This window comes from Felis catus, chromosome C1 (genome assembly GCF_018350175.1).
Source record: "Felis catus isolate Fca126 chromosome C1, F.catus_Fca126_mat1.0, whole genome shotgun sequence".
NCBI classification, from domain to species: domain Eukaryota; kingdom Metazoa; phylum Chordata; class Mammalia; order Carnivora; family Felidae; genus Felis; species Felis catus.
In genome coordinates this window covers 1,233,512-1,255,968 of record NC_058375.1, presented here as the reverse complement: position 1 = coordinate 1,255,968, position 22,457 = coordinate 1,233,512, and the positions used below count along the sequence as shown (strand labels likewise).

Below are 22,457 nucleotides of genomic sequence, written 5' to 3'. Positions count from 1 at the left end.
GCTGCAGGCTCTGGGGCTCCAAGCCGGGGATGGGTCAGCCCCAGCCCCCCGGGCCCTTCACACCTACTTACAGAAAGCCCAGGACTGCTGCAGCATCGATAATTCCACCCCACATGACCCACCCACTAAGGGACCCCCTGGAGGCAATGCCACCCGAGGAGACCAGCTAGTGGGACTCCTCACACGCCAGGGTGGTGGTGGGAGGGCCCACAGGGAGGCTGAGCTCCACAGAGACACCGAGCGATGAGGACACAGGTGAGGCTGCTGGTGCACAGGTAGCAAGAGGGGAGAGATAAGGCAGGACAGGGGGAGAGGGGCGGGTGCAGAGGCCAGAACAGGTTCCAGAAGGGGCACCCAGACCAGGCCCCAGGGGCGCGGGACACAGTCCCAAGTGGGGCCTTCCGTGGGCCGGCCCAGCCAGAACAGACACAACCCTCCCATCACCGGCCGGGCAGGCCTCCACCCCACCCCTGTCTCACACCAGTGAGGGGCATTCTGCCCCCCTCTAGGCGCGGTCTCGTCCCTCACCAGCACGCTAGCCCCAGCGCATCCCGGCTGAAGGTGCCACCCCCACCCCTGCAAAGTGCCAGGGACCCCTCAGCAAAAGTTTTATAGCCACCTGAGTGCCTAGCCAGCATGCCCACCACAGCCCTGCCCCTGATCCCCGAACCCCCACCCTCCCCGCTGCCTGCCTGGTGCCCTGGGGTCAGACAGGTGGGCCGGAGGTGCAGCGGGGGAGCCCCATGACCCCCAGAGGGAGACCCGAGGGGCAGGAGGTCATAGGTTTGCTTTGGAGGAGGGGGGCCTTTTGCACGCCCAGAAGCAGCCCCCACCCTCCTGGCCCCTGTGGCTCTGAGGCGGGGCTCCCGCCGAGGAGGGCCAGGCCTGCCCCCTTACCTAGCGGGCCGAGCTGCCACGGCGGGGACACGGCCACGCTCGCTCCGACCCAGAGGAGGGCCTCTGCCAGGCAGGCCACTGTTCCCCCGGTCCGGCTGGGGGTAGACGGCCAGGGGACAGACATGCTAGGACGATGGCCAGGGGTGGCTCTAGGAGGCCAAAGGACGCCCGAGTCCCCCACCCCGCCTCAGCAGCAGGTCAGGCAATGGCGGGTGGCACAGGGGCTCCACGGGCCCTCCTTCTCTCTTCCTCCTCTTCCTCCTCCTGCTTAGAGCCTTGCGAGGCCCCCGCGGGGCTGCTCCCAGGTCCCTCTGGCATTGGCCCAACCGTCACCTGCCGTCCTAGATGGCCCCCAGGTCAGCCTGCCCATCCGCCAGGGCCACAAAGGGATCCCCAAAGAAGCAGCGTCCCAGAGTCTGAGGGCAGGGCAGCCGCAGGGCCTCTGCAAGCCCCGCCCACCCCCTGCCCAATCCCCTGTGCTAATCCAAGCCCGGGTCCAGCCCAGCTGGCCAGAGGATTTAGGCCAAGGGAACTCCCAGCTGGAGACCAGGAGGGCAGCGGGCAGCCCCCACGTCCCGGCTGAGCGACAACAGGCAAGACGGAGAGGCCACCCCAGGACCCAAAGAACACCGCTGTAAGGCCTGGGGTGACGGTCCTCATGGGACCGTCCACTGTCCCCCCACCGCCCTCCCTGCTGCCCCTTCTCTGTCCCAGCCTGAGCCCCAGAATCGCCAGCTCCCAAGCCCACGTCCCTGGTACTTGCCAGGGGCTCTGAGGGGCTCCTGTGGTCCCCGGGGTGGGGGTGAGGGGTGACGGGAGCAGCAGAACCCCACCCTCAGTGTCCAGCCCTCCGTGGGCCGCAACCAGGAGCCGAGCTGGGCGGGCTGCCTGCCCAGGCCTGTCTGGCCTGGGGAGGGCCTGGGACACGGGGGGCCCCTTTCTGCTTCGACTCCTAGCCCTGGAGGGACAGTTGCCGGTCCCCGAGCCTGGGTCCCGTGCTCCCAGACGCCTCATCCTGCTCCGGGCCCCCGGCTGTGCCGCCTCAGCTCCCAAGGACCAGCCCCTGGGGCAGAGCGCTCCGGGAGGCGGCCCACTGCCCTGGGCGCATTCGTCGCTGAGCTCTGCCCCCAGAGGCTGCCCTCCCTTGGCGGGCCCAGCCTGGTGGGGGAGAGCCGGGCCCAGGGAGGACCTGCTGGCACATCTGCTGACCGGACACGCCCACTCACGGCCACACCAGTGAAGGCCCAGATGAGGACAGCCCTTTGGGGCGGGCAGCTCTGGGCACGAGGAGGAGAGCCGGGCAAAGACAGACAGGGTGGCACGCCCCCCTCTCCCAGGGCGCGAGGCCCGAGGGGCAGAACCCCACCTCACGGTCACATCGACCAGCGGCCGCGAGGACTGGCGCCCGGTCCCGAGGACCTCGGAGCCCGTCTGCCGCTGAGCCCCCGAGCCCCTGGTCCCTCGCGTGCCCCCTACCCAGGCATCACTGGGCTGTCACCCTTCCGTCCCCAGCACAGAAGTGAGTGGCTGGGGCCTGGGCCACAGAGCTGGGCACAGCCCGGTCCGAGGTCGGAGCGGGGGGCAGGGGGGGGGGCGGGGGGGGGGAGGCGGCAGGCCATGAGGAGCTAGTGATGGGCGTCCCAGGCTGACCACAGGGAACAGGGCCCCACCTGACCAGAGCCAACGCAGTCGACTCAAAGCCAAATGCCAGAACCCAATTAGGAGCCTTTGCCAGAGCGGCTCCGAGTCAGTCCCTTCAGGAGGTGGCGCTATGTGGAATCAGGTTAGGAAGCCACCAGCCTCTAGAAAGAGAAAGGGTCCTGGGTCTCCTCCAGGAGACGCGGCTGCGGAGCCCTGACAGCCTCTGCGTGTTCGGGGGGCAGCTGGAGCGGGGCAGAGGGACCAGAGCAGGAGGCCGGGAGGCGGGTCCGAGGCTGGCTCCCCAGGCCGCACCTGCCGGTCCTGTGTCACGGCCCCATTCCATCGGCGGGCCCTCCCTGACGCTGGGGCATCCCCTCCTGCCTCAAAGCCTGCGGCTCTTCAAACCCAGGTTACACCTGGTCACACCTGTGCCTCTTTCCTCCCCCACGCCTGGCCCCTTTCTGGGGGTCTTCTCACCTCCCCCCGGACAAAAGCTCCCTGAGCCGGCCACACCCTGCCATCCTCGGGTCAGGCCCCTGGACTCTCAGCCCAGATCAATGGTCTCCTGCCGTCAGCCAGGGGGGCTCTGGTGCCCTAATCTCCCTGGGTAGGGGGCCCAGGAGGGGGCCCACAGTGAGTGGCCCTTCACCCCTGAGTCCTCCTCAGCCAGTCCAGGGTGGTCCTCACTGACCCGGCAGAGGACGGTCCAATCAGTCCAGCCTGATGCGGGGCTCTGCCACCAAAGCCCCTCTGTTGCCCGCAAGACCCTGGTGATCCCCACCTGAGCTCTGACACTCTGACCAGGGTCTGAGGACACCGTTGGGGGGTGCTCCTGACTCTGGGGACACCATGTTGCCCCCACAGTGCCGCTGAGCATGCTGGGTACCTGCGAAGGCCATGCCCCAGGCGATTGCCAAGCTGGGCTTGAACCCAGGACAGGCCCCGACCCCCAATGGCTCAGCCCCCCAAAGCGGGGGCAAGGTTCCTCCCTTCCCACCCTCCCCCACAGGGGCTGAGCCCCAGGCCTCTAAGGGAGGGGCAGCAGAGCCCAGAAGAACCAAGCACAGAGCAGGGGCACCTACCATTGACCAGGTCCCCAAACGCGCGAGCCGGGCCCCCGTGTCCACAGGTGGTCACCAGAGCCAGCCCCCCCCCCCCCCGCCTCAGGGTCACAGAAGGGAACAGGTCCCAGGACCGCAGAAAACCCCCACCCCAGGTGCTGCGTGGGAGCAGACCCAGGCCAACACCAGGAGGGATAGGAGCCCAGCCCACCCCACCCATGGGCTCACTCCCTCCGCACCCAGGACACTTGCCACCACCCCACCTGGCCTGCGAGCACCAGCCGCCCAGAGCGTCCGGGGGAGACTGACATCCCAGCACCCTGACCCCAGCCAGAGTCCACTCCCTGGTCGGTCCCCACCTCCAGCCCCAACAGTGCCATAGATGTGGCCGCCAGAGCAGCCACGTGTCTCCGGCCCTGCGGGGGCTCAGTCTCTACATTTGGCCTCCAGAGCCTGGAACCAGTCTACACTTGGCCTACCCGGGTCAGCCAGAAGCCTCGCCAGGAAGGGGCAGGAGGGCTCCAGGGGGCACAAGGGGTCCCCCCAGCCCCTTCCTCCTCACGCCTGCCCCACACACCTCTCCTGGCTCTCAGTCCTGTGACCTGAGTTGCTCCTCTGAGCATCCTCCCGCCTGCCCTGTGGCTTCCGGACGAGACCGCACACATTCATCTGCACACTGCCTGATCCCCCAGGGCACCGCCGGGCAGGGACCACCCTGTCCTGTCCTGCTCTGTCCCTGTGCCATTCGGGACTGGCCCACAGCAGAAGCACAGGCTGGGCCCCTGGTGCCAAGGCCGCCAAGCCAGCCCCACGAGGTGACACGAGTCAGCGCCCGGCATGGCCGTCACTGGTCAGCTAGTGGCCGTCTAGCCTCCAGGGCTTGGCCACCGCCAGCCAGTGCCGGCACCTCCGGCTGCCGTCCCCGAGGAGGCTGGTGCCTGGACGCGCCCGGCACAGATGAACAGGTGGCACCCCCTCCCAGGGGGGACGAGGGCACAGGGAGGGCTCCCCCCACACTGACACCCCAGAGGAAAGGTCCCCATGACCTTCCTCAGCTCGGCCCTGCACCGTGGCTGAACCGCTGACTCGGACGGCCTGCCTGTCTCCATGCCTCAGTTTCCCTGTCTGTCAGAGGATGCTCCACAGGCCCTCCCTCCTCGATTCCTCCAGCGGCCACGGGACACGGTGGCAGCTTCCCCAAGGGGGAAACGTCCTCGCCATCAGAAGCTGGCCAACAGTGGCTTTTTCTTTTTTACACCGGAGGCTGAGCCTCCCTCACACGGGAGGGGGCAAGAGGCCAGGGGCGGTCAGCACCCCCGCCTCTTCCCTGGGAGGGCTGGAAAGCGCAACAAAGCCCACAGATGATGCCCAAAGGCTCCCCTGTGCGAGCACGCGCACTCACCGGCACTCTTGAGGTGTCATGGGCCCCCGTCCACGATGGGTGTGCGCACGGGTCAGGCCCTCCCTTGCCCCTTCACTGAGCACATGAGCGCAGGCGTCGGGGTGTGGGGCGCGTTCCTCCCCTCTCCCTGAGGGCACCGGCCCTGGGTCCCAGGCTGGGCAGCCCCCTACCCCCGCCAGCCCCTCTCCCCTCTGACATTTCTCTGCCTTTTCGAAGGATCTTCAAGGGAGCCCTTCCGTGTCCACTTGACTCAGAACAGACAGCAACGGCCGGACACACGGAGCCCGAGGCTCCCGACTGGCGCGGACGCCGGCCTGTCCCTGCCACAGCCCTCACGGGTCCTCAGCCCCCGCCCGTCGCCCCGAGCCGCATCTCTGCTCTCCACTGGGGCCAGTTCCGCACGCAGCGGGCACTCAGGCTGTGCTTGGGTGGAGAAGAAGAGGAAGAGGTCAGCAGGCCCCAGCTGCTGCACCGGGCTCCCGCGCGCACCCACGGGGGATCGGCCCGGCCCCTGGCCAGCGCCTCACAGGAGGGAGGGACAGGCCCACACACATATGGCGGAGATTATTTAAACGTCTGAGAAGCAGCTCGCGCCCCCCTCCCCCTGCCCGTCTGGGCGCCTCCTCCCAACTATTTTTATTTTATCAGGGAGTGCGAGTCGGCTCCCTCAAGCCCCCCCTCCCCGCCCCAGGCAGGACTCCAGGGTGACTGTGCCCAGCGCCCAGGGGGCACAGGAGCCAGGACTGGCCCGAGGGTCTGCACGAGGACAGCAGACCCTGGTTGGCCAGGCCAGCGAGGCCCAGGGCTGGCCCCAGACGAGACTGGGGGAGGGCCGGGGGACAGGGGAGCAGCCGGGGATGGGGCTTCGTGCTGGACACTCCACCTGCCAGGATGTGCCTTTCTCCTCCCGCAGCATCCTCGCCGTGGGGCCAGAGGCTCAGCCTTCTAGCAAGAGCCAGGAGAGAGTTTTGTGGGCAGGGGGGCCTAGCCCCGCGGCATCACCTGGCTCAGAGGCAAGGGGGCCCGAGGGCATCGTGGGGGTGGACCGGCCAGACTTCGCTCTGCCCCTCTGGGCTGCCTCAGGCCACCCCACCCTTTCCTGAGAGTGCCATCGGGTGGACACGGGCTCTGGCAGCCAGCGATGTCCCGCCCCCCCTGCCGACTGACCAGCCCCGGGCCTGGGCCCGCACCTGCCACCCACGGAGGCCCTGGGTGCCTGCGCTTCTGGGCAGGGGACGGCAGCAGCCTGGCCCATTCCTAGCCGGTGACACAGGATCCTGCCAGGACCAGCCCTGAGGGAAGGCCAGCGGGAACTTTCTGTCTGTCACCCGGTAGGGTGTGAGGGGCCAGCAGTCCACAGCTGTCCAGGCTCTTGAAGCAGTGGGTATCCGGTGCCCAGTGCCCTCCCGCTGCAGAAACCCCTTCCCATGCAATGGGCCACCACACTGTCACCGAGGCTGCTGGGCACCACGGGGACATGGGTTTTCAACACGGGGGGGTCCCAATATCCTGCTTTCCTCTGCCTGCCCAGCAGAGCCCAGGGCCTGCTCACACCGGTGAGGGTCTTTCCCGCAGTGGCTCTCCCTTTGCCTCCTCCTGTCTTGGTGGCCCCCGGCTCAGCCACAGCAGTGGCATTAATCACACTGGACAGTCGTGTGGGGAGAGGACTCTATTTATAGCCTGCCCTCACAGGTGCCCTGGTTCATGGGCTCTGGGGGCTCCTGTCCCAGACCCCGGCCCTCATCTCCCAGGCACTGGCTGAGCAGAGGCCAGGAGGGGTCAGGACGGCCATCACACAGCCACATCGGCCTGGCCTCCCTGGAGGCAGGTGCCCGGCTCTGTTGGCTTTGTCTGATGGGCCTACCCCCGGGAGCCCCGGGAGCGGCTGGAGAAGCAGAGAGAGACTTCCAGCGGCTCTGGGGGTGGGGGCATGTTCCTGAAAAGTCACCAGATGGACTGGGCCTGCCTGCTGGGAGGAGAGGAAACTCCCGCAGGTTGGGGGGGTTGGGGGTCCTCCCTTCACTGGCAGAACCGGCCGTCCCCACCCCACACCCACCTGGGCCTGCGCAGGAGGCAGGCGGCAGCTGGCGGGGCTGGACGGCCGCCGGCAGAGTGGGCACGAAGCCACGGAGGCAATAGGAAACAGAAGAAGGCTGAGCCCGTGGACTGATCCCTGGGCCCCGCCGCTCCTGCCGGCCAGGGCAGCTTTCTCGAGAGCCCTGGGGCCTCGGGCACCTTGAGGACTCTCCGGAAGCAGCTGGGCTCTCCCAACTTGACTTCCTAAAGTCCCCTCTATCTTGTCCCCGTGTGGCTGGGGACGGGACCTCCCTGAGCGTCACCCTGACTTCCCTCGATTCCGTCCCCCCACATGCCCACCGTGGACCTGGGAGAGGGTGCAGGAGGGGCCGCTCACACCCGGCCCGTGGTCAGTGCCACCACAGGGGCCTGAACAACAGGCAGTTTCCAAAGGTCAGCAGCTCAGCTGACCGGGGCCAGGGCCCGATCACTGTGAACCCAGGACCAACACGAGTCACTGGGACTGAGAACAGCTTCCTCCTCTCTTCACCCGATCGTCCGGCACCCGAGGCCCCAGCCTGGGGTCTTCAAGGGCCAGCTGTCCCTGGCTGGCACACCGACCCGTTCGGGATGGGCAGCGTCCTCTCCCTCCAGCTCTCAAGAGCCGGACAAAACATCCCGTCCTGGAAAGGGTGTCCGTCACCCTGCCCGAGGGGCCTTTTCCACACAGGAAGTCTGTCCAGCCGGCAGAAGCCCACGTAAGCCGTGCTGGGAGCAAAGTCCCAGAAGCAACAGGCACTTCTGATTACTCCTCCCTCCTCGATGCCTCTGCCCCCGACAGCCTGCCAGGAGCATGGAGCTGGCCTCTGCGCCCCTCGCTCGCACCCTGTCCTGGCCTCTGCGCCCCTCGCTCACGCCCTGCCCGCCCCCCGGCTTTCCAGGAGAAAGGTGCCAAGAGCTTGGAAGCTAAGCCATCAGCTCATTAGCTGTGCAGATGGGGGGCCGGACCCAAGACTCCAGCCCATCTGCTCTGTCCTCAGCTGCACATTTGAGACTGTTCTCTCCCGGGGTGTGGGGGGAGGGGCGCAGCACACTCCTCCCAGCAGACAAGGGCCAGGCCACACGTCTCCCCCTCGAGGCCAGCTGAGACCCTGACCCAGGCAATGGGGGCACGAGGGGCCTCAGGCCCTGCTGCTGCCCTCCTCCTCCCCTCCCAGGACCAGGGCTCTTCCCTTCCTGGCTGCGGAGCCTGGGCGTGTCAGGCTTCCCTGGACCCTGGGGGCAGCCGGTCGCCCCCTTGGTTCGCAGGCAGGCATCCCGCACCCCGGAACCCTTGGTTCTGACCAAGGTTGACCAAGGCTGGCTGCTGATTCCATGGATCTCTCTGCAGGCCAGATAGGCAGGGATGTGCTGGGCCAGGCTCTCCCCGAGGACCAGCCACTATGGGACCCCTGCCCCACACTGGCATGGGGGCTGTGGTCATCCGGGGGGGTGTCCCGACGAGCGGCCCAAGCACACAGCCAAGCCAGGAGTGTCTGCACCACCAGCCCTCTACTGCCATGCTGTCCTCCACTCATAAAGGGCATCTCAGCAAGAGAAGGGGGTGGTGAGGGGACAGGCATCCTGGAGCATCACACACACAGGGCGCACTCTGCTCACAGACACTCTACCAAGGCAACTCCATGCCATCGCTGTCTTCCACAAGAGACTCAGAGAGGGTTGGCATCTGCCTGTGGTCACACAGCTCATCAAAGGCACCGCCAGGGTCTCGCCCTCAGACGACCTGGCAGTAATGTCCCCACTCCCCCGCCTGCTCTCCGAGGCTCCACAGTCCCTCCCGTGTGTCCACACCAATCAGAGGGAAGAACTAATTAAGTCCGGAACAACCGGGATCCAGACAAATGGCCACAAGGCAAGCTCAACTCTCCTTGGGGGGTCTCAGCCCTTAGGAAGTTCTGCTGACTCCGGTCCCTCCAGCTACAGCTGTGGTGGCTCTGGGCCCTCTCCCCTCTCTGCTTCTCCCCATTCCTGGCCGGGAGCAAATGCTGCCTGAGAAGTGCTGCCCCATCTGGTCCCTGCGGGGACGGGCCCTGACACCCTGCACCTAAGCTCCTTGGTGCTGGGCAGCTCCCGGCAGCCTTGGAGGGCGCCTGCCACCCCTGTTGATCTATGCTGTCTGCCCAGGGCAGTGCCCGGGGCCGCAGGTCAGGACTGAGTGACAGATCTGAGCAAGAAATCTCCCACCGGGGTGGGGGGGGTGGGGAGCCTGGCGGAACCCTGAGGGCTCAGCAGGCGCCTCAGGGAGAAGCAGCTCCTGCCCTGTCCATGGTGCTGACGAGGCTCGGGGCGCCCGCGCTGCCCTGGGTGAAGGGGGCGGGAGGGGGTTGGACCAGGCGAGCCCCCGAGTCCCACAGGTCAGGATACCCCAGATCCGACCCCCCCCCCGCACTGAGGCTGGTGCCCCACGGGGGCAGACTGGAGGTCAGGTGTCCATCAGCTCCGCGGGGGCACCTACTCCCCCCCCCGCCCATCGGGGTTGTCTCCACTTTTTGCAGAGATGCTGGCACAGTGGTGGACGATGAGGGGGACAGGGGTGTGCAGGTGCTTATGGGATGGGGTTGTCCCGGAGACCCCTGGGGGAAGGGGTCAAGCCCTGCCCAAGCGGGCTCAGTGGGTCACCGATGGGCAGTTCAGCGTCTGACCCTGGCTCCCTGCAGGACAGTTACAGCCTCTTCCTTGAGCCCCTACTGCTCCCTCTTACCTTCGTCCAGGCTGAGCCCACCGGGGTCCCCGGGCTCTTCCATGGCCCACGGGTACCACCCCTACCGCTACCGGCGTGGCCCAAGGGGCCTCGGGCGGTGTGCCGGCCCCGCGTGTCCCTGCGCCTGAGCGCGCGCCCATGGCCGATCACCGAGCGCTCAGCCCGCCGCTGCCGGGACCGCCCCTCCCGCCAGAGCCCCGCCCGCCTTAACCCTTCACAGCCCAGCCCCGCAGTGGGCGGGGGAGGAGGCGCGTGCGGGGTGGGGGTGGGGTCTCAGTTGGGCGCGCCTGCTCTCTCAGCACTGGCTCCCAAGGCCACCCTCAGCTGGCTCTGACCTCCCTCCCTCCAGGCCAGCTCCCCCCAGGAATGGAATGCCCTCCGGTTGGCTGCCCCCGCCCCCGGACCACGGGGGTCCCTCTGATCATTACAGACGACCTTCCCCCGATCCCGTGGGGCTCCCCCAAATGCCCAGTGCTTCCAGGATGGCTAGGGTGACATTTCACTGGCTGCCTGGTTAGGGGTGTGTGCGCAGCATGTCGATGAGGGTCCGGGAGCCCCTGGTGGCAGCCCCTGCCCCTTGGCATCCCAGCCCTTCCTGTGCCCCATCTCTGCCTCTCCCCACATGTCCCTCAGTGAGCATCCTGAGAAGATGCTGGGGTCTAGGGTCCTGCCTGGGCCAAGCAGGGAGCCGTCTGAGGGTGGGGTGTGTGCGGAGCAGCCCCCACCCCTGCTCCAGCACCGCCTGCCTCTTCCTGGGGTGTATTCTGGTTCAACCTGTGGCACCCAGCATCCAAGAGAAATGACGTTCCCCACATCAGCCACAGAGACCGGCTGCCCTGAGCCGCTGCTCTGTTCATGCCTCAGGTGCCGTTTCCAAAGCCGCCACTTCTGCCCACAGCCCTGAGGGTGGCCTGGGGAGGTCGACGGAGATGTGGGCGAAGGTGCTGAGGCAGCAGGCAGGCAGGCAGGCGGCAGGCCAGAGCAGGAGGACCTGGGGCTCCTCGGGGCTCCCTGAGCTGCCGCCACCCCAGGGTGTGACTGCCTCCTGCCAGGCCGGGCCCCCAGGTGTGGAGGGAGTGAGACACATGAGCCACCACCTGGATCCTGCCCAGGGAAGGCCACAGGGCTGCCGCCTGGCTCCCTTAAAGGGGCAGCCACCTCCTTTGCCGCCCCTGGTGGAGCCCAGCCCCTCAGTCTCTAGGGCTCTGCCCTCATGAGCGTGACACCTTGACCTTCCTGTCCACAGTGGTCACTCGTGCACTGGGCAGGGTCAGGATCCCCGGGCCCGTGCGCACTGCGGTGGCACATCCTCCCTCCAGCGCCAGGTGTGACTGAGGTTCTCTGCTGGCCACACCGGGAGGGGGTCCTGCAGCCGAGTGTGGAGGGCTGAGGTGGGGTCTGTGGGGCCAAGAAGAGGGGACCGGGCCGAGCAAGGCACCAGCGCAAATGTGCACAGACGACCTGCGGCCAGGAGCAAAAGCCGGGAGGGGCCGCTCCGGCATCACCACACCTGCGCTTTGCAAGTCCCCTCACACAATCTCCACTGGGAAAGTGCCAGCAACCCCAAAGTCTCAGAAGAGGGGAAACTGAGGCAGGGAGAGGCGACAGGCAAAACCCAAGGAGGAAGGGAGAGTGGGTGGTGGAGAGGGGCGGGCAGACACAGGCTCCCGGCGAGGGGCCGGCTCCCTGGAGTGGGCAAAATGAGGTTGTGGTTCAAGTTCAGGTTCTGATGAATAATCCATCGGCAGGGCCGGCCCCACCCCCTCACAGCCTGGAGCTGATTTCCCCCAAGGGGCGGGGCGGGTGGGTGATTACCGGCGGTGATTAAAAGCCGCCTGCCGCACATGTTAATTTGCTTAAGATTCTGATCTCCTAAATCTCCTTTCTGGGCATTTAAGCAAAATTCTGTCTTTGAGAGCATTTGGCCTGGCTGGCAGTGGGTGGGGATGCACGTCTGGAAGAAGGGCCTGCCAGGCCCCCAGGAGTCTAATTTTCTTCTTGTTTGAAGAGGAGACCGGAATAAACAAATACTGACAGGGGGGCAGTGGGGGGAGGACAGTGAGCCTGGGGCCCCAGCCTGACCCCTTCTCTCTTGGGGAGAGGGGAGAGCTCATGCTCTGGAGCCCCAATCCTGCTCCCCGCCCCCAGGCCCACTGCCCTGAGCCACCCCTGCCCACCCCCGCCCCCCTCCCTGCCTCCCTGCTACCTGCCCACGTAGCATGGACACCCACATCAGCCCAGACCCACTTCCTGTCTGGAGCCGAAGGGCCGTACAGAGGGAGCTGGGGTTGCAAGGGCAGGGCCTCCTCACCCCTGGAGACAGAGCCTGGGTCCGGATGCCAGGATGCCAGCTCAGGGGGTCTGCGGGTCAGGCCCAGAACTGCCATCCGCCCACCCCCACTCCCTGGAACTTCCAGATCTAAACCACCGGGCAAGGGCCAGTCTGAGGCTCAATCTGGCCATGAGCTCCAGCTGGGTCCATCCCTTGGCTCTCAAGCGTGGCCAGAAGGAGGCCACTCCAGGCCTTAACACATGGGGGGCAGCCTGGACCTTGGGCCCAGAGTCCCTGGGTTCCCAGCCAGTCCTGTCGGTAGTCAGAGCTCGTCCCCCTCTGTGCCTCAGTTTCCTCATCTGCACACATGTTCTCAGGACTGGGGTCTACACAGGCAGGCAGCCACTCACAATCTGATCCTGATAGCCACAGACACACTGGGGTCTGCCGAGCCCCCTCCCCCCCATCACGGTGCTGAGCTTCCCCACCCAAAGCTGACCCTGAGGGTCCACACGTGTTCCGTGAGCTTGCCTCGTGCACTATGCACCCTGACCCTTCAGCGTGTTCATCTAGCTGTGCCCCAGCTGGCGGGGGCAGAAGGCAGGCCCACCGTCCACCAGCCAGCACTGCCCATGCTCTCACGCTGGGAGTCCTATGGTTCCCTGGGACACCTGTGACACGGTCTAGTCCCTGGTCATCTCGCAGGGGAGGCTCCCACACCTCTGACCCTCCAAAAGCACTGTTTGGGTCGCCCCTGTCATGGGGCAGCGTGCACTGACCAGGGCTCCTCCTGGCGTGCGGGGACCCCCAGAGGCCTGCGTGTACACATGCATGTGCCCAGGGGCTGGTGGGAGCGCACAGCCTGTGTCGGGATGAACAAAATGATATTTGGAAAGGAAAACAGCCCCGAAGAGAGACGGTGGAGCCCCAGAGACATAGGGGGTGGCCGGGGCACGGGCAGAGCAGAGGCAGGAAGGAGGAGTGTTGCCCTAGTCACTCCCAGCGTGGGGTGCCTGCAGCCACAGGACCCCGAGCCCCAGAGGCCCCCTCCAGCCAGGGGAACAGTCGGGCCAGCCGCCTGGGGACAGCAAAACCCAGCACACGTGAGCCCAGCACTGTGTGCCCTAGGCTAACCTGAGAGCGTCCCAGGAAGCACCGTGCCCAGGGAGGGGCTGGGAAGACCATTGGAGATGGGAGGAGGCATACACAGGGCAGTGCCCTGCTGGCTGTTGGGGACCCTGGTTCCAGTCCTGCTCTGTCCCGCCCGTGTGCCCAGGGGAACCCACATCCCCTCGGACCTGCATTTCCCAGTCTGTGACCAAGGGAGAGCAAGCAGTTCTGAGGGGCCTGGACAGCCATGGAGGAAGGTCTGGAGAGCAGTAAGGGGCAGGGGGCACAAGGTGGGGGCACACCCGGGGCCAGGCCTTCTTGTACCAAAGATCCCACTGCAATGTCCCCTTTGGTGGCCACTGTGTGACACGGGGCCTAAGGACACTGCCTCGCTATTCTCAGGGTCACGGGCCCTGACCAGTGCCTGGGTGGCAGCCTCCGGGAACAAGAGGCTACGCGCGATCGTCTCCCCACGAGTGCAGTAGAGCAGATGTGCAGCTGCAGAAAACCTCCACGGGGCACCTTGGATTTCGTATTCGGACTTGTGTCCTACATAAATCTCCAAGGAAACGCTTCCCCGATGGCCTGCTGCAGTAAACCAGCCCAACTACAGGCGGGCTCGGCCTCGAGTCTCCCTGCACCGGGGATCCAGGGACACGGGGGGCCTCGGCGTGTCCCCTCTGCTCCTCAGAGTGCCTGAGTCAGAAGGACCCCCGGAGGCCACCGCGTCCAACCTGTTTGCTTTTAAGACTGGGAAACTGAGGCAGACGGTTCATAGCCAAGCGGAGGCAGACCCAAGACCAGGACTCAGTCCCCGACCCCAGGAGTGAGTTCCAGAGGGGGCCTCTGGGGAGATGGCTGGAAAAAGTGCACCCAAGCAGACCGCAGACGCAGATAAACCCCAAGCACAGAGGCCCTGGGCGGCAGGGGCTGCTGCTAAAACCTAGCATTCCCACTGCCCCCAGGACCCCCGTGCCCGCCTCAAACAGGGCACGAATCTGCCTCACGGTCCCCCAAGCCCGGCTGAGCCAGCAAATATCTCCGAAAGAAACAGCGCTGAACTCCCAGGCAGAAGAACAGAGCACGCAAATACAGCACAGCAGGAAGGCCGGATGGATTTGGGGTCCGTGGAGACGGGGCAGTCGGGAGGGCAGAGTGCCTCTGGCCAGGGTGGTCAGGATCAACACAGCAGCCCCCAGGGTTGCTGGGGCAGGAGGGGAGATGGGCTCCAGTCCTCGGGCGAAGCAGAATGTGGCCAGAACCCTGGGGCTGCAGACAGACCCGTGGGAGGAGGCAGGGAGAATGGGGTGATCTGCCAATGAAGGGATGGGCTGGCAGGAAATGGAGGCCACAGACAGCCGGAAGGACGGGGGCTTCTGGAAGGCTCTGCCTGAAGAGCCACAGCCACGCCCACATGTCCAGGCCCCCAGGGGCACACGCGGCATTGGCCCCCATCATCGTGACACCCTCAGCCACAACACCTTTCCACTCGAAGCCCTCCTCGCCCCCACAGGACTGAAGCACCCTCAGCCCTCCCCCGCTCCGCCAAGGTCATCAGGTCAGGGCCCTGCCCTGGGCCGTTGTGGTCCCACCGGACGGCCCTGCCTCTCTGCACCAGCCTGACCTAGATTCTGTGCCTGCGAGCAGCAGCCGGGCAGAGCCACAGCCGGCCTGGCACGAAGACAAGACGGCCGGATTCCAGGGCCAACAGCCACACAGCCCCACGGCCACAGGCCCAGCCCACCCGGAGTCACCCCCAAGTCCCTGGCGAGGTCTGTCAGGAGCTGCCCACCGCCCGCCCCACCCCCTCCCACAGCCGTGGCCCGCAGCAGGCCGGGCCAGCCGCCAGGGCCTGGAAACGTCCCATCAGCCTCACCGGCCCCTGAGCTGTGCCACCCTGGACCCAGGGATGGGAAGCCACTTGGCCACTTGCATCGATTAAAAACACAAAACTCCTCGAAATTAGAAGCGTGTTCGTGCAGATGCAAATACATGCAAATCAGCCCCTGTCTCTGGCTATCAGGCCTGCATGCAGAGGGCACGTTTCTGGGTCAGAGGGAGCCACAGCCTGGAGCCCCCACCCCAGGGCCAGGTTAGGCTGCCCGTGCGCGCCCCACCACCCTTCCCTGCCCTTCACCCTCCTCCGCGTCTGCACCCCCAGCCGTCAGTCCAGGTCTATTAAGCACCTGCCGTGCGTCAAGGAAGTAGGGAGCAAACCAGAGCACCTCCACCCTCAGAGAAAGGCAGAGCAGCAGGAATGCGCCCCGCTCCTCGGGGCAGCCCTGGGTGGAGGCGTGCAGAGGAGCCCCCCCGAGTGCCGTACCCTTCACAAAGCCCAGAGAAGACCGGGCCACCTCACTGCAGAGCAGGAGTTGAGGGGGCCGGGGGCACGAAGAGAGGGCAGGGGCCAGAGCGTGCCGGCTGGGGTGCACTTACACTTGCCGTGAGCACAAGGCTGTTGGCCCCGGACCCGGCTCAGGCCACAGAGGAGCGGGAGCGGCAGCCCCCTCGCCGGCCATCAGCACCCACCCGTCTCGCTGAGCCCAGGATGGACAGCGCCGGCACAGGGCACGCTCCTGAAGCCATCCTCTCAATGCTGCCCCCCACAACCCCTCCGCACCGGGTCCTTCCACAACGCGCCCTGCTGTGTATGAATTGCAGCCGGACTAACTCCGTCACCACGTTCAGGTGGCCGTTCGAGGAGGGTTCGTTGGCAGAATGGAAACCCTTTAAAAATTCTGGGTGGTAGCACATGCTTGTCCAACGGCAAAAGTGAATAAACACCTCAGAGAGGGCTGGGGTTGGTGCAGAACTTGTCATGATGTCTCCCCCGGGGGGAAAGCGGGGAGGCCCTGGGAGGCTGCAGCTCACGGGGCCCCCGGCACGTGGGGACAGCCACACTAACTGCCTGGCACCTGCAGGTTCTAGGAGCCCACCCCCAAATGGGGACCAGGGCTTGGGGCCTGGGAGGGGGCTTCTGGGCTGACTGTTCACAGAGAGGGCTGGGTGCTCCACGGGAACCTGGGACACCCTGGGTGTCATGTGATCTCACCACATAAGCTGAGTGCCGCGCAGCCATCGAGAGAGGCAGCCCCCGTGCAGGAAGACGGCCAGCCCACGTTACCACACACGCTGCGACAGCCCCAGATCAGGCCACCCTTTGCACCAGAGGAGCAATGGTTGTGTAATGGTTGTGTAAGCACACATTAAAAGCCAGTGAGACTTGGAACACAAGAGGCTGCCCAGGGAGTCAAACTTGGCCTCAACACCATCTGCATGGTGACAGGTCTATGTGGAGGGTGTACCCGCGTGGGAAGTGGGTCTGGGCTGGGGGCCTCCCTGGGGGCAGGGCCGTGCCACCCACTGCTAACCCCAGTGTCGAGAGCCAGCCGTGCCCGGCACACAACCTCTTGCCAGGTATTTGTCGAGTAGCCGCCCCAAATACAGTAGGGAGGGCCAGGCTGGGGAGGTGGCAATGCCCAGCAACACCCCCACCCAAGCCATCTCTCCTGGGAGATTCAGCTGCTGGCCTGCCAAGAGCAGCCATCGTGTGCTACCTGGCGAGAGCACAAGGTCTGCCCGAGAGGCCTCAGCCAGCTTCCCACTCAGAGTGACTGTCCCTCCAACCCCCAAGGCATTGGGGTCAGAGCCAGGATCTAGTCCCACCTCTGCACCTTCTAAGACGGGCAATGCCTTGGTCAAATAGCAGGTAGAGGGTGAACTCCCAGGGAGGCTGACACAGCCCAGGCAAGAGGTGTGAGCACACAGCTCAAGACGCTGGGGGTGTGAACACACAGCTCAGGGAGGGGAGGCTGGGGAGGCTGGGGTGTGAACACACAGCTCGGGGAGGGGAGGCTGGGGAGGCTGGGGTGTGAACACACAGCTCAGGGAGGGGAGGCTGGGGAGGCTGGGGTGTGAACACACAGCTCGGGGAGGGGAGCCTGGGGAGGCTGGGGTGTGAACACACAGCTCAGGGAGGGGAGGCTAGGAGTGTGAACACACAGCTAGGGAAACTTAAAGTGAGAACACACAGCTCGGGGAGAGGAGGCTGGGGGTGTGAACACACTGCTTGGGAGGTGAGGCTGGGAGTGTGAACACACAGCTCGGGGAGGGAAGGCTGGGGAAGCTGGGGTGTGAACACACAGCTCGGGGAGGGGAGGCTGGGGTGTGAACACACAGCTCGGGGAGGGGAGGCTGAGGAGGCTGGGGTGTGAACACACAGCTTGGGGAGAGAAGGCTGGGGAGGCTGGGGTGTGAACACACAGCTCAGGGAGGGGAGGCTGAGGAGGCTGGGGTGTGAACACACAGTTCAGGGAGGGGAGGCTGGGGTGTGAACACACAGCTCGGGGAGGGGAGGCTGAGGAGGCTGGGGTGTGAACACACAGCTCGGGGAGGGGAGGCCGGGGGTGTGAACACACAACTAGAGAAACTTAAAGTGAGAACACACAGCTTGGGGCCAGAGTGTGAACCGGTAACTCAAGACCAGGATACCTGGGACACGCATTTTCCTTCCAGCCCGGAGAGAGGCCCCGAGATCCTACTGACCCAGGTGTTTGCCCACCAGACAGCTAAGGGTCTTCACGGCCTGGTGGGAGGTGGAAGCGAGGCCCCTCCGGGGGCCCCGATCAAGCACACAGGACGGCGGGCTCGGAACCACAGCAGCTCCCCAGGCAGCGGGCACTGCCCACGAGGGGTCGGTCCTGGGCATCTTGTCTCCATAAGCCCTCTGCTCAGCTGCCCTGAGGCCCTCAGCCCCACCCAGTCATCAGTCCTTTGCTTTCAGGGCCCTCAAAGACCCCGGGCGCCCTGGGGTGACAACAGGTCACACGCCCTGCCACACGGTGACTGTACCCCCAACACACACCCCCACAGCCTGGGGCGAGGCAAGCCAGAGGCGGACACAGTGCAGGGATCCCGGGGCACCGTGTTCCTGGCCTGCCTGCCCTGCTCCTCACCCTCTGCCCCCCAGTCTCCTGCCTACGGACTGCGTGGGCCCCCGCAGCCACCAAGTGCTACGCACACAAATGTTTATTTTTTTCTCTAGAGCAGAAAAAAGAAAAGACAAGAAAGAAGAAGGATGGCTTATCCGGAGGGTGAGTCACTGGGGACGTTCGAGCAAACTGCAGACGGCTCAGCCCCAGCACCCCCTGGGCAGGGCCGGAACTGCCCCCACTCCTCCCGAAGCGCAGGGGGTGCCCGCTGGCCTCCGGGATGGCAGCCTCCTGCGGCCGGTGCTCCAAGGACAGCCACTCCCTCGGGGGGTCCTCGCTGACCACCTTGTCCTTCTAGGCCCTTCAGGAGCGGGCAGCTGTCCAACAGCCTTGGCCCCCATCACACCCCTGGGAGAAGGGGCTACCCCTATCGGCAAATCTGGCTTGTCTGGGTGTCTGAGCCACCTCGTCCATCTCGTGGTGACCAACCAAGAGAGCCAGCGGCACAGACAGTAGCCACTGTCAGCCGGCAACCAGGACAGAGGGTGACCCTGTCTCACAGTCCATGAGGCTGCTGAGGGGCACGGTCCCCGAGACCTCTGGTCCCTCGCAGCCCCCCTTCCATGACCAGGCTACCCCCCAACCCCAGAGAAGGCAGGGGCAGGTGGGAGTCCTGAATGGCACTCAAGGCCAGATCTCATGCCTCCCCCAACCAGGACGGAGCCTCCAGCTGGTCAGTACGGGCAGGCTCCTCAAGAGCAGCAATGACACCCTGGGAGCCCCCAGTGCCCCCCTGGATAAGGGCTGGCCCTATCCCATCAAGGCACGATGGAAAAGCCACTCTGGCCAGACATGGGCACCCGAGGGCTAGAGAGGGCCAGGCCCAGGGGTCTAGAGACAGCTCCCCACTCCTGAGGAAAGGGGCCAGCGTCCCAAGCCGGACGAGGAGGACCTGAACCAAAGGCTGAGAGAAGGTGCCGTCCACCCTGGCTGTGTCCCTGTTGTGGGAGCAAATCTGGCCCGGGGGTTTCAAGAAAACAGAACTGCTCCAGCGACCTCGTGTGTCTCCAGGAACAGCGCCCAGTGGTGACGGCTGAGTCACCGCCCGGGTCTTTTTAAGGCACAGCTAAGCACAAGGGGGCAATTTAGGTCTTTTTGAGAAGACAGGACAGCGTGTGGTGGAGAACGCCAGGTCAGAGCCGAGCGAGGAGCCGCGTGCCCACCAGCGTGACGCCCTCTGGGCCCTGAACGGTGGGGGGCCCCAAGCTGCGGCAGGAGGGACTCGGGTCAGACCGGAGTGAGGTGCCCCCCGTAAGCGGGACGTGCATGGGCCTCCGCTCGATGGCTTGGGAGTAGGCCTGCCTTGCTGTATGGCTGGGCCGTCACGTCCGTGAGGGGTTGTGGCCCTTTGAGGGACTTCCCAGGAGGGAGGACCTACAGTCCCTGCCCCATCCCGACCTCCTGTCCCGGGAAGCAGCCAGAGGAGGGGCGAGTGGATAAAGGCTGTGTGCTGGGGTCAGGGAGATTGGCTGTCCTGAGCTCTGGTTCTAGAAGCTTGAAGACCCCAACTGCGTCCAGGAGCCCTGGGGGTGTGGGCAGGGAGGCTCTGGGTCTCTGTCGTTTCCCACCCATCCGCCTGTGTGTCTGCTGTCCTGAGAACACCCCCCGGAGCCCCTCTTGGCTGCCCCTCCTCGCTGCTCCTGGGTCGAGCAGCTGAAGCCAGCAGGCCTCTGCAGAGCACGGCCACCGGACCGAGGGGAGGGGACAAGCAGCGTGTGGCAGCCCCCGGGAGGTGCCCGTCCTGCCTCGGGGCGGCCGGGGCCTTCCGCCGTCACAGCCCCCACGTCGCCCTGGGCCCGCATCCCGAACCACATCCCGGACCCCCCACCTCCGCCCGATGATCCCCGTGCGGTGGCGCCAGTTTCTTACAGACGCAGAACATAATAATCCCCAATGATGCCAAGCCCAAAATAACCCCACAATGCGCCGCGTGCCGAGCTTCCACAGGAGAACGTTACTGAGTCAAGCACAGCTGTAGAACCGCTTTAAAAATACACAAAATGCACAAACACGAGGGCGCCCGCTTCCGCCCACCGTGCCTCCACAGGTAGGGGGTGAAGGTGGGGGCATGCGGGGAGGGGGCCCTGCCCCACACCTGGGGCCGACGGGAGGCCCCGGGGCGGCAGGCGGGGTGGAGGGGCGGACGGGCTCCCCGAAAGTGCTCTCGGGCCCTCTGCCTGCCACCCTGTGTTTGGCAAGCCCCCTGGGAGCTCCGAACCCCCAGTCCTCCCCGGCCCTGCCCCCAAGACCACACGGACAACTGCTCCCCCTGGTCTCGCCCAGTGCTGGGCCTGCAGAAAAGTGGAGCGGCCCAGGCCTCTACCTGCCCCTACCCACTCTCCTGGGCTCCCTGCCCACACTGGGGGTAGTGGATGGGCCACTGCATTGTGGGCACCTGCCCAGAAGGGGCAAACGTGGGCCTGCAGGGTGGCCAGTCCTCCACACCTGTCAGCCCAGTCCTCTTGGGGGGGCATCCCTGTGGGCATCCCTGGCCCCTGCCCCGGGCAGGTAGACAAGGGGCCTCGTGGGCCTCCTGCGCCTCCAGCCCTGGGACAGCCAGCACCCAGTGCCAGGTCCCCGGGCCTCGGCTGCCACAGCACAGGGCCTAGGAACCGGCTCGCTCTCCGCACCCCACGGCACCAGGGGCTCTTCCTCCTGCAGAGGCCGACCCAGCCCTCGTGAATGGCTAGAGAAGCCCACAGGTAACCACACCCTCCCCCCACACTCAGGAGCCTCATCCACAAGGGCAGCTCCAAGGGCCCGACTGGGCCCTACACCCCAGGACCCTGGTCAGGAGGGCTGAGGTCGGCATCAGGCCACCCCTTTCCAGTAAAGGGACTGGGCCCACACAGGTGCAGCCCAAAGAACGTAGATCCGTGGCCTTGGATAGCCGGCCTCCACTGAACGACGTCAGTGCTCAGCAGACCCTCCACCACAGCCCACCCACCCGGAAGGCAGCCACGCCAGGCCACACACACCAGGCCACCCCACTCCAGGCCACACTATGCCAGGCCACACGGCACCAGGCCGCACCTCGCCAGGCTGAAGGGTGGCTGAAGGGAGGGCTGGATGGGTGAAGGTGATGAGAACAGGTCACAGAAAGAGTGACGTGGACAGTCTGCTCAGCCCCTCAAGACAAAGCTCTGTCCAGAGGAGCACGAGCTGGCTTTGTTCTGGGGAGCCGACCCCCCGCCTGCCCCTCTGTCACCCCCAAGCCCATCAAGGCAAACGGAGGTCAGGGTTGCCCCCCTTCACTGCCTGCTGGCTGAGGCAGGCAGCCCCCTGATGCTCCGGGGTTCTGCTGCGGCCCAGAGGAAGTGGGCCAGAGCCTGGTTGCTCAGGAACTGGTCTGGCAGTCACGGGATCTGCTCTGCAGCAGGCGGCCTGCGGAGAGCTGCACAGCGCAGGAGGCCTCGGCTCCAGCCTGGGGCCGAGCGCACGGGGAGCACCGCCGCCCGGACCTGGGGAGCCCCCCGGGAGCCCAGACCCCCTGCCCGCCCCCAGCGAGGCTCAGACACGGTGCTGGATGAGGAGGTGTTTGATCTTTGGGCTCTCGAGAGCATCCCTTGCTGAGGAGTGCAGGACGGGCTTTTCCGCCGGGCTCTTCCCTGATGCCGGCCGCAATCCTGGGGACACGTGGAGCACAGCAGCCTACTGCAAAGGGGGACACAGGGACCCACTGCTGGGGTCTGCCGGAGTGTAGACAGGGCATCCCAGGGGACTGTCCAGGGGCCCGAGGACCCCGGATGGCGGCAGTGGCACATGGACATTGGGCCTGGCTTTTCTGTGCTGCGCGGGCAAAGGGTGGTGCCCAGCAGGGCCTGGAGGACCGGCCCTGGGGGCCCACGGACGAGGTCGGGGAGCTGTCCACTCCTCAGTGCTGAGATGGGGAGTCAAGGCCCCCACAGCAGGGTCAGCGTGTCCGGGCCCCCATGACCTCCCTCCCTGAGGGAAGGAGGGACCAGCACCGGACGAGCTCCTGCCTGCTCTGTGCACAGATGCTCCTGTTTAAGCAGACAGCACAGGGTGTCACCTGCTCCACTGCCTGCTGGCAGGTCGCCACCCCCAGCCTCAACGTCCTCATACTTAAAACGGGGCAATAACAAGACCAACACTGGGAAGGCTGAAAATAAAACGCAAAAGGGGGGTCTCCCAAGACCAGGCCGATAGGCCAGGCCCCCGGAAAGGGTGGCTTGCACCTGTTCCTGGCCGGGAGCCCCAGTCAAGCCTCTATCCCAACCACCTGGGAACCATTTGGGTACCTCCCCAGGCCCGCCTGCTCTCCTAGGCAGAAAGGGCTGGGTGA

At 65.8% G+C, this 22,457-nt stretch overlaps 1 protein-coding gene across 3 annotated transcripts in view; it reads right to left on the bottom strand.

Annotated features, from left to right (window-relative positions):
• The window catches only part of PLCH2 (phospholipase C eta 2), a 69,044-nt gene that overhangs the window by 27,903 nt on the left and 18,684 nt on the right, over positions 1-22,457 (bottom strand). The window contains exon 1 of one of the 3 annotated variants that reach the window (XM_023257977.2): positions 9,779-9,930. The exons of 1 other annotated variant lie outside the window; for it this stretch is intronic. In XM_023257977.2, coding sequence (XP_023113745.1) covers positions 9,779-9,821 — 43 coding nt within the window. In that variant the 5' untranslated portion in view covers positions 9,822-9,930. Of the gene's footprint in view, positions 1-897; positions 1,347-9,778; positions 9,931-22,457 lie in introns of those variants that run through there. One more of the 3 variants, XM_023257975.2, reaches the window with a different exon arrangement.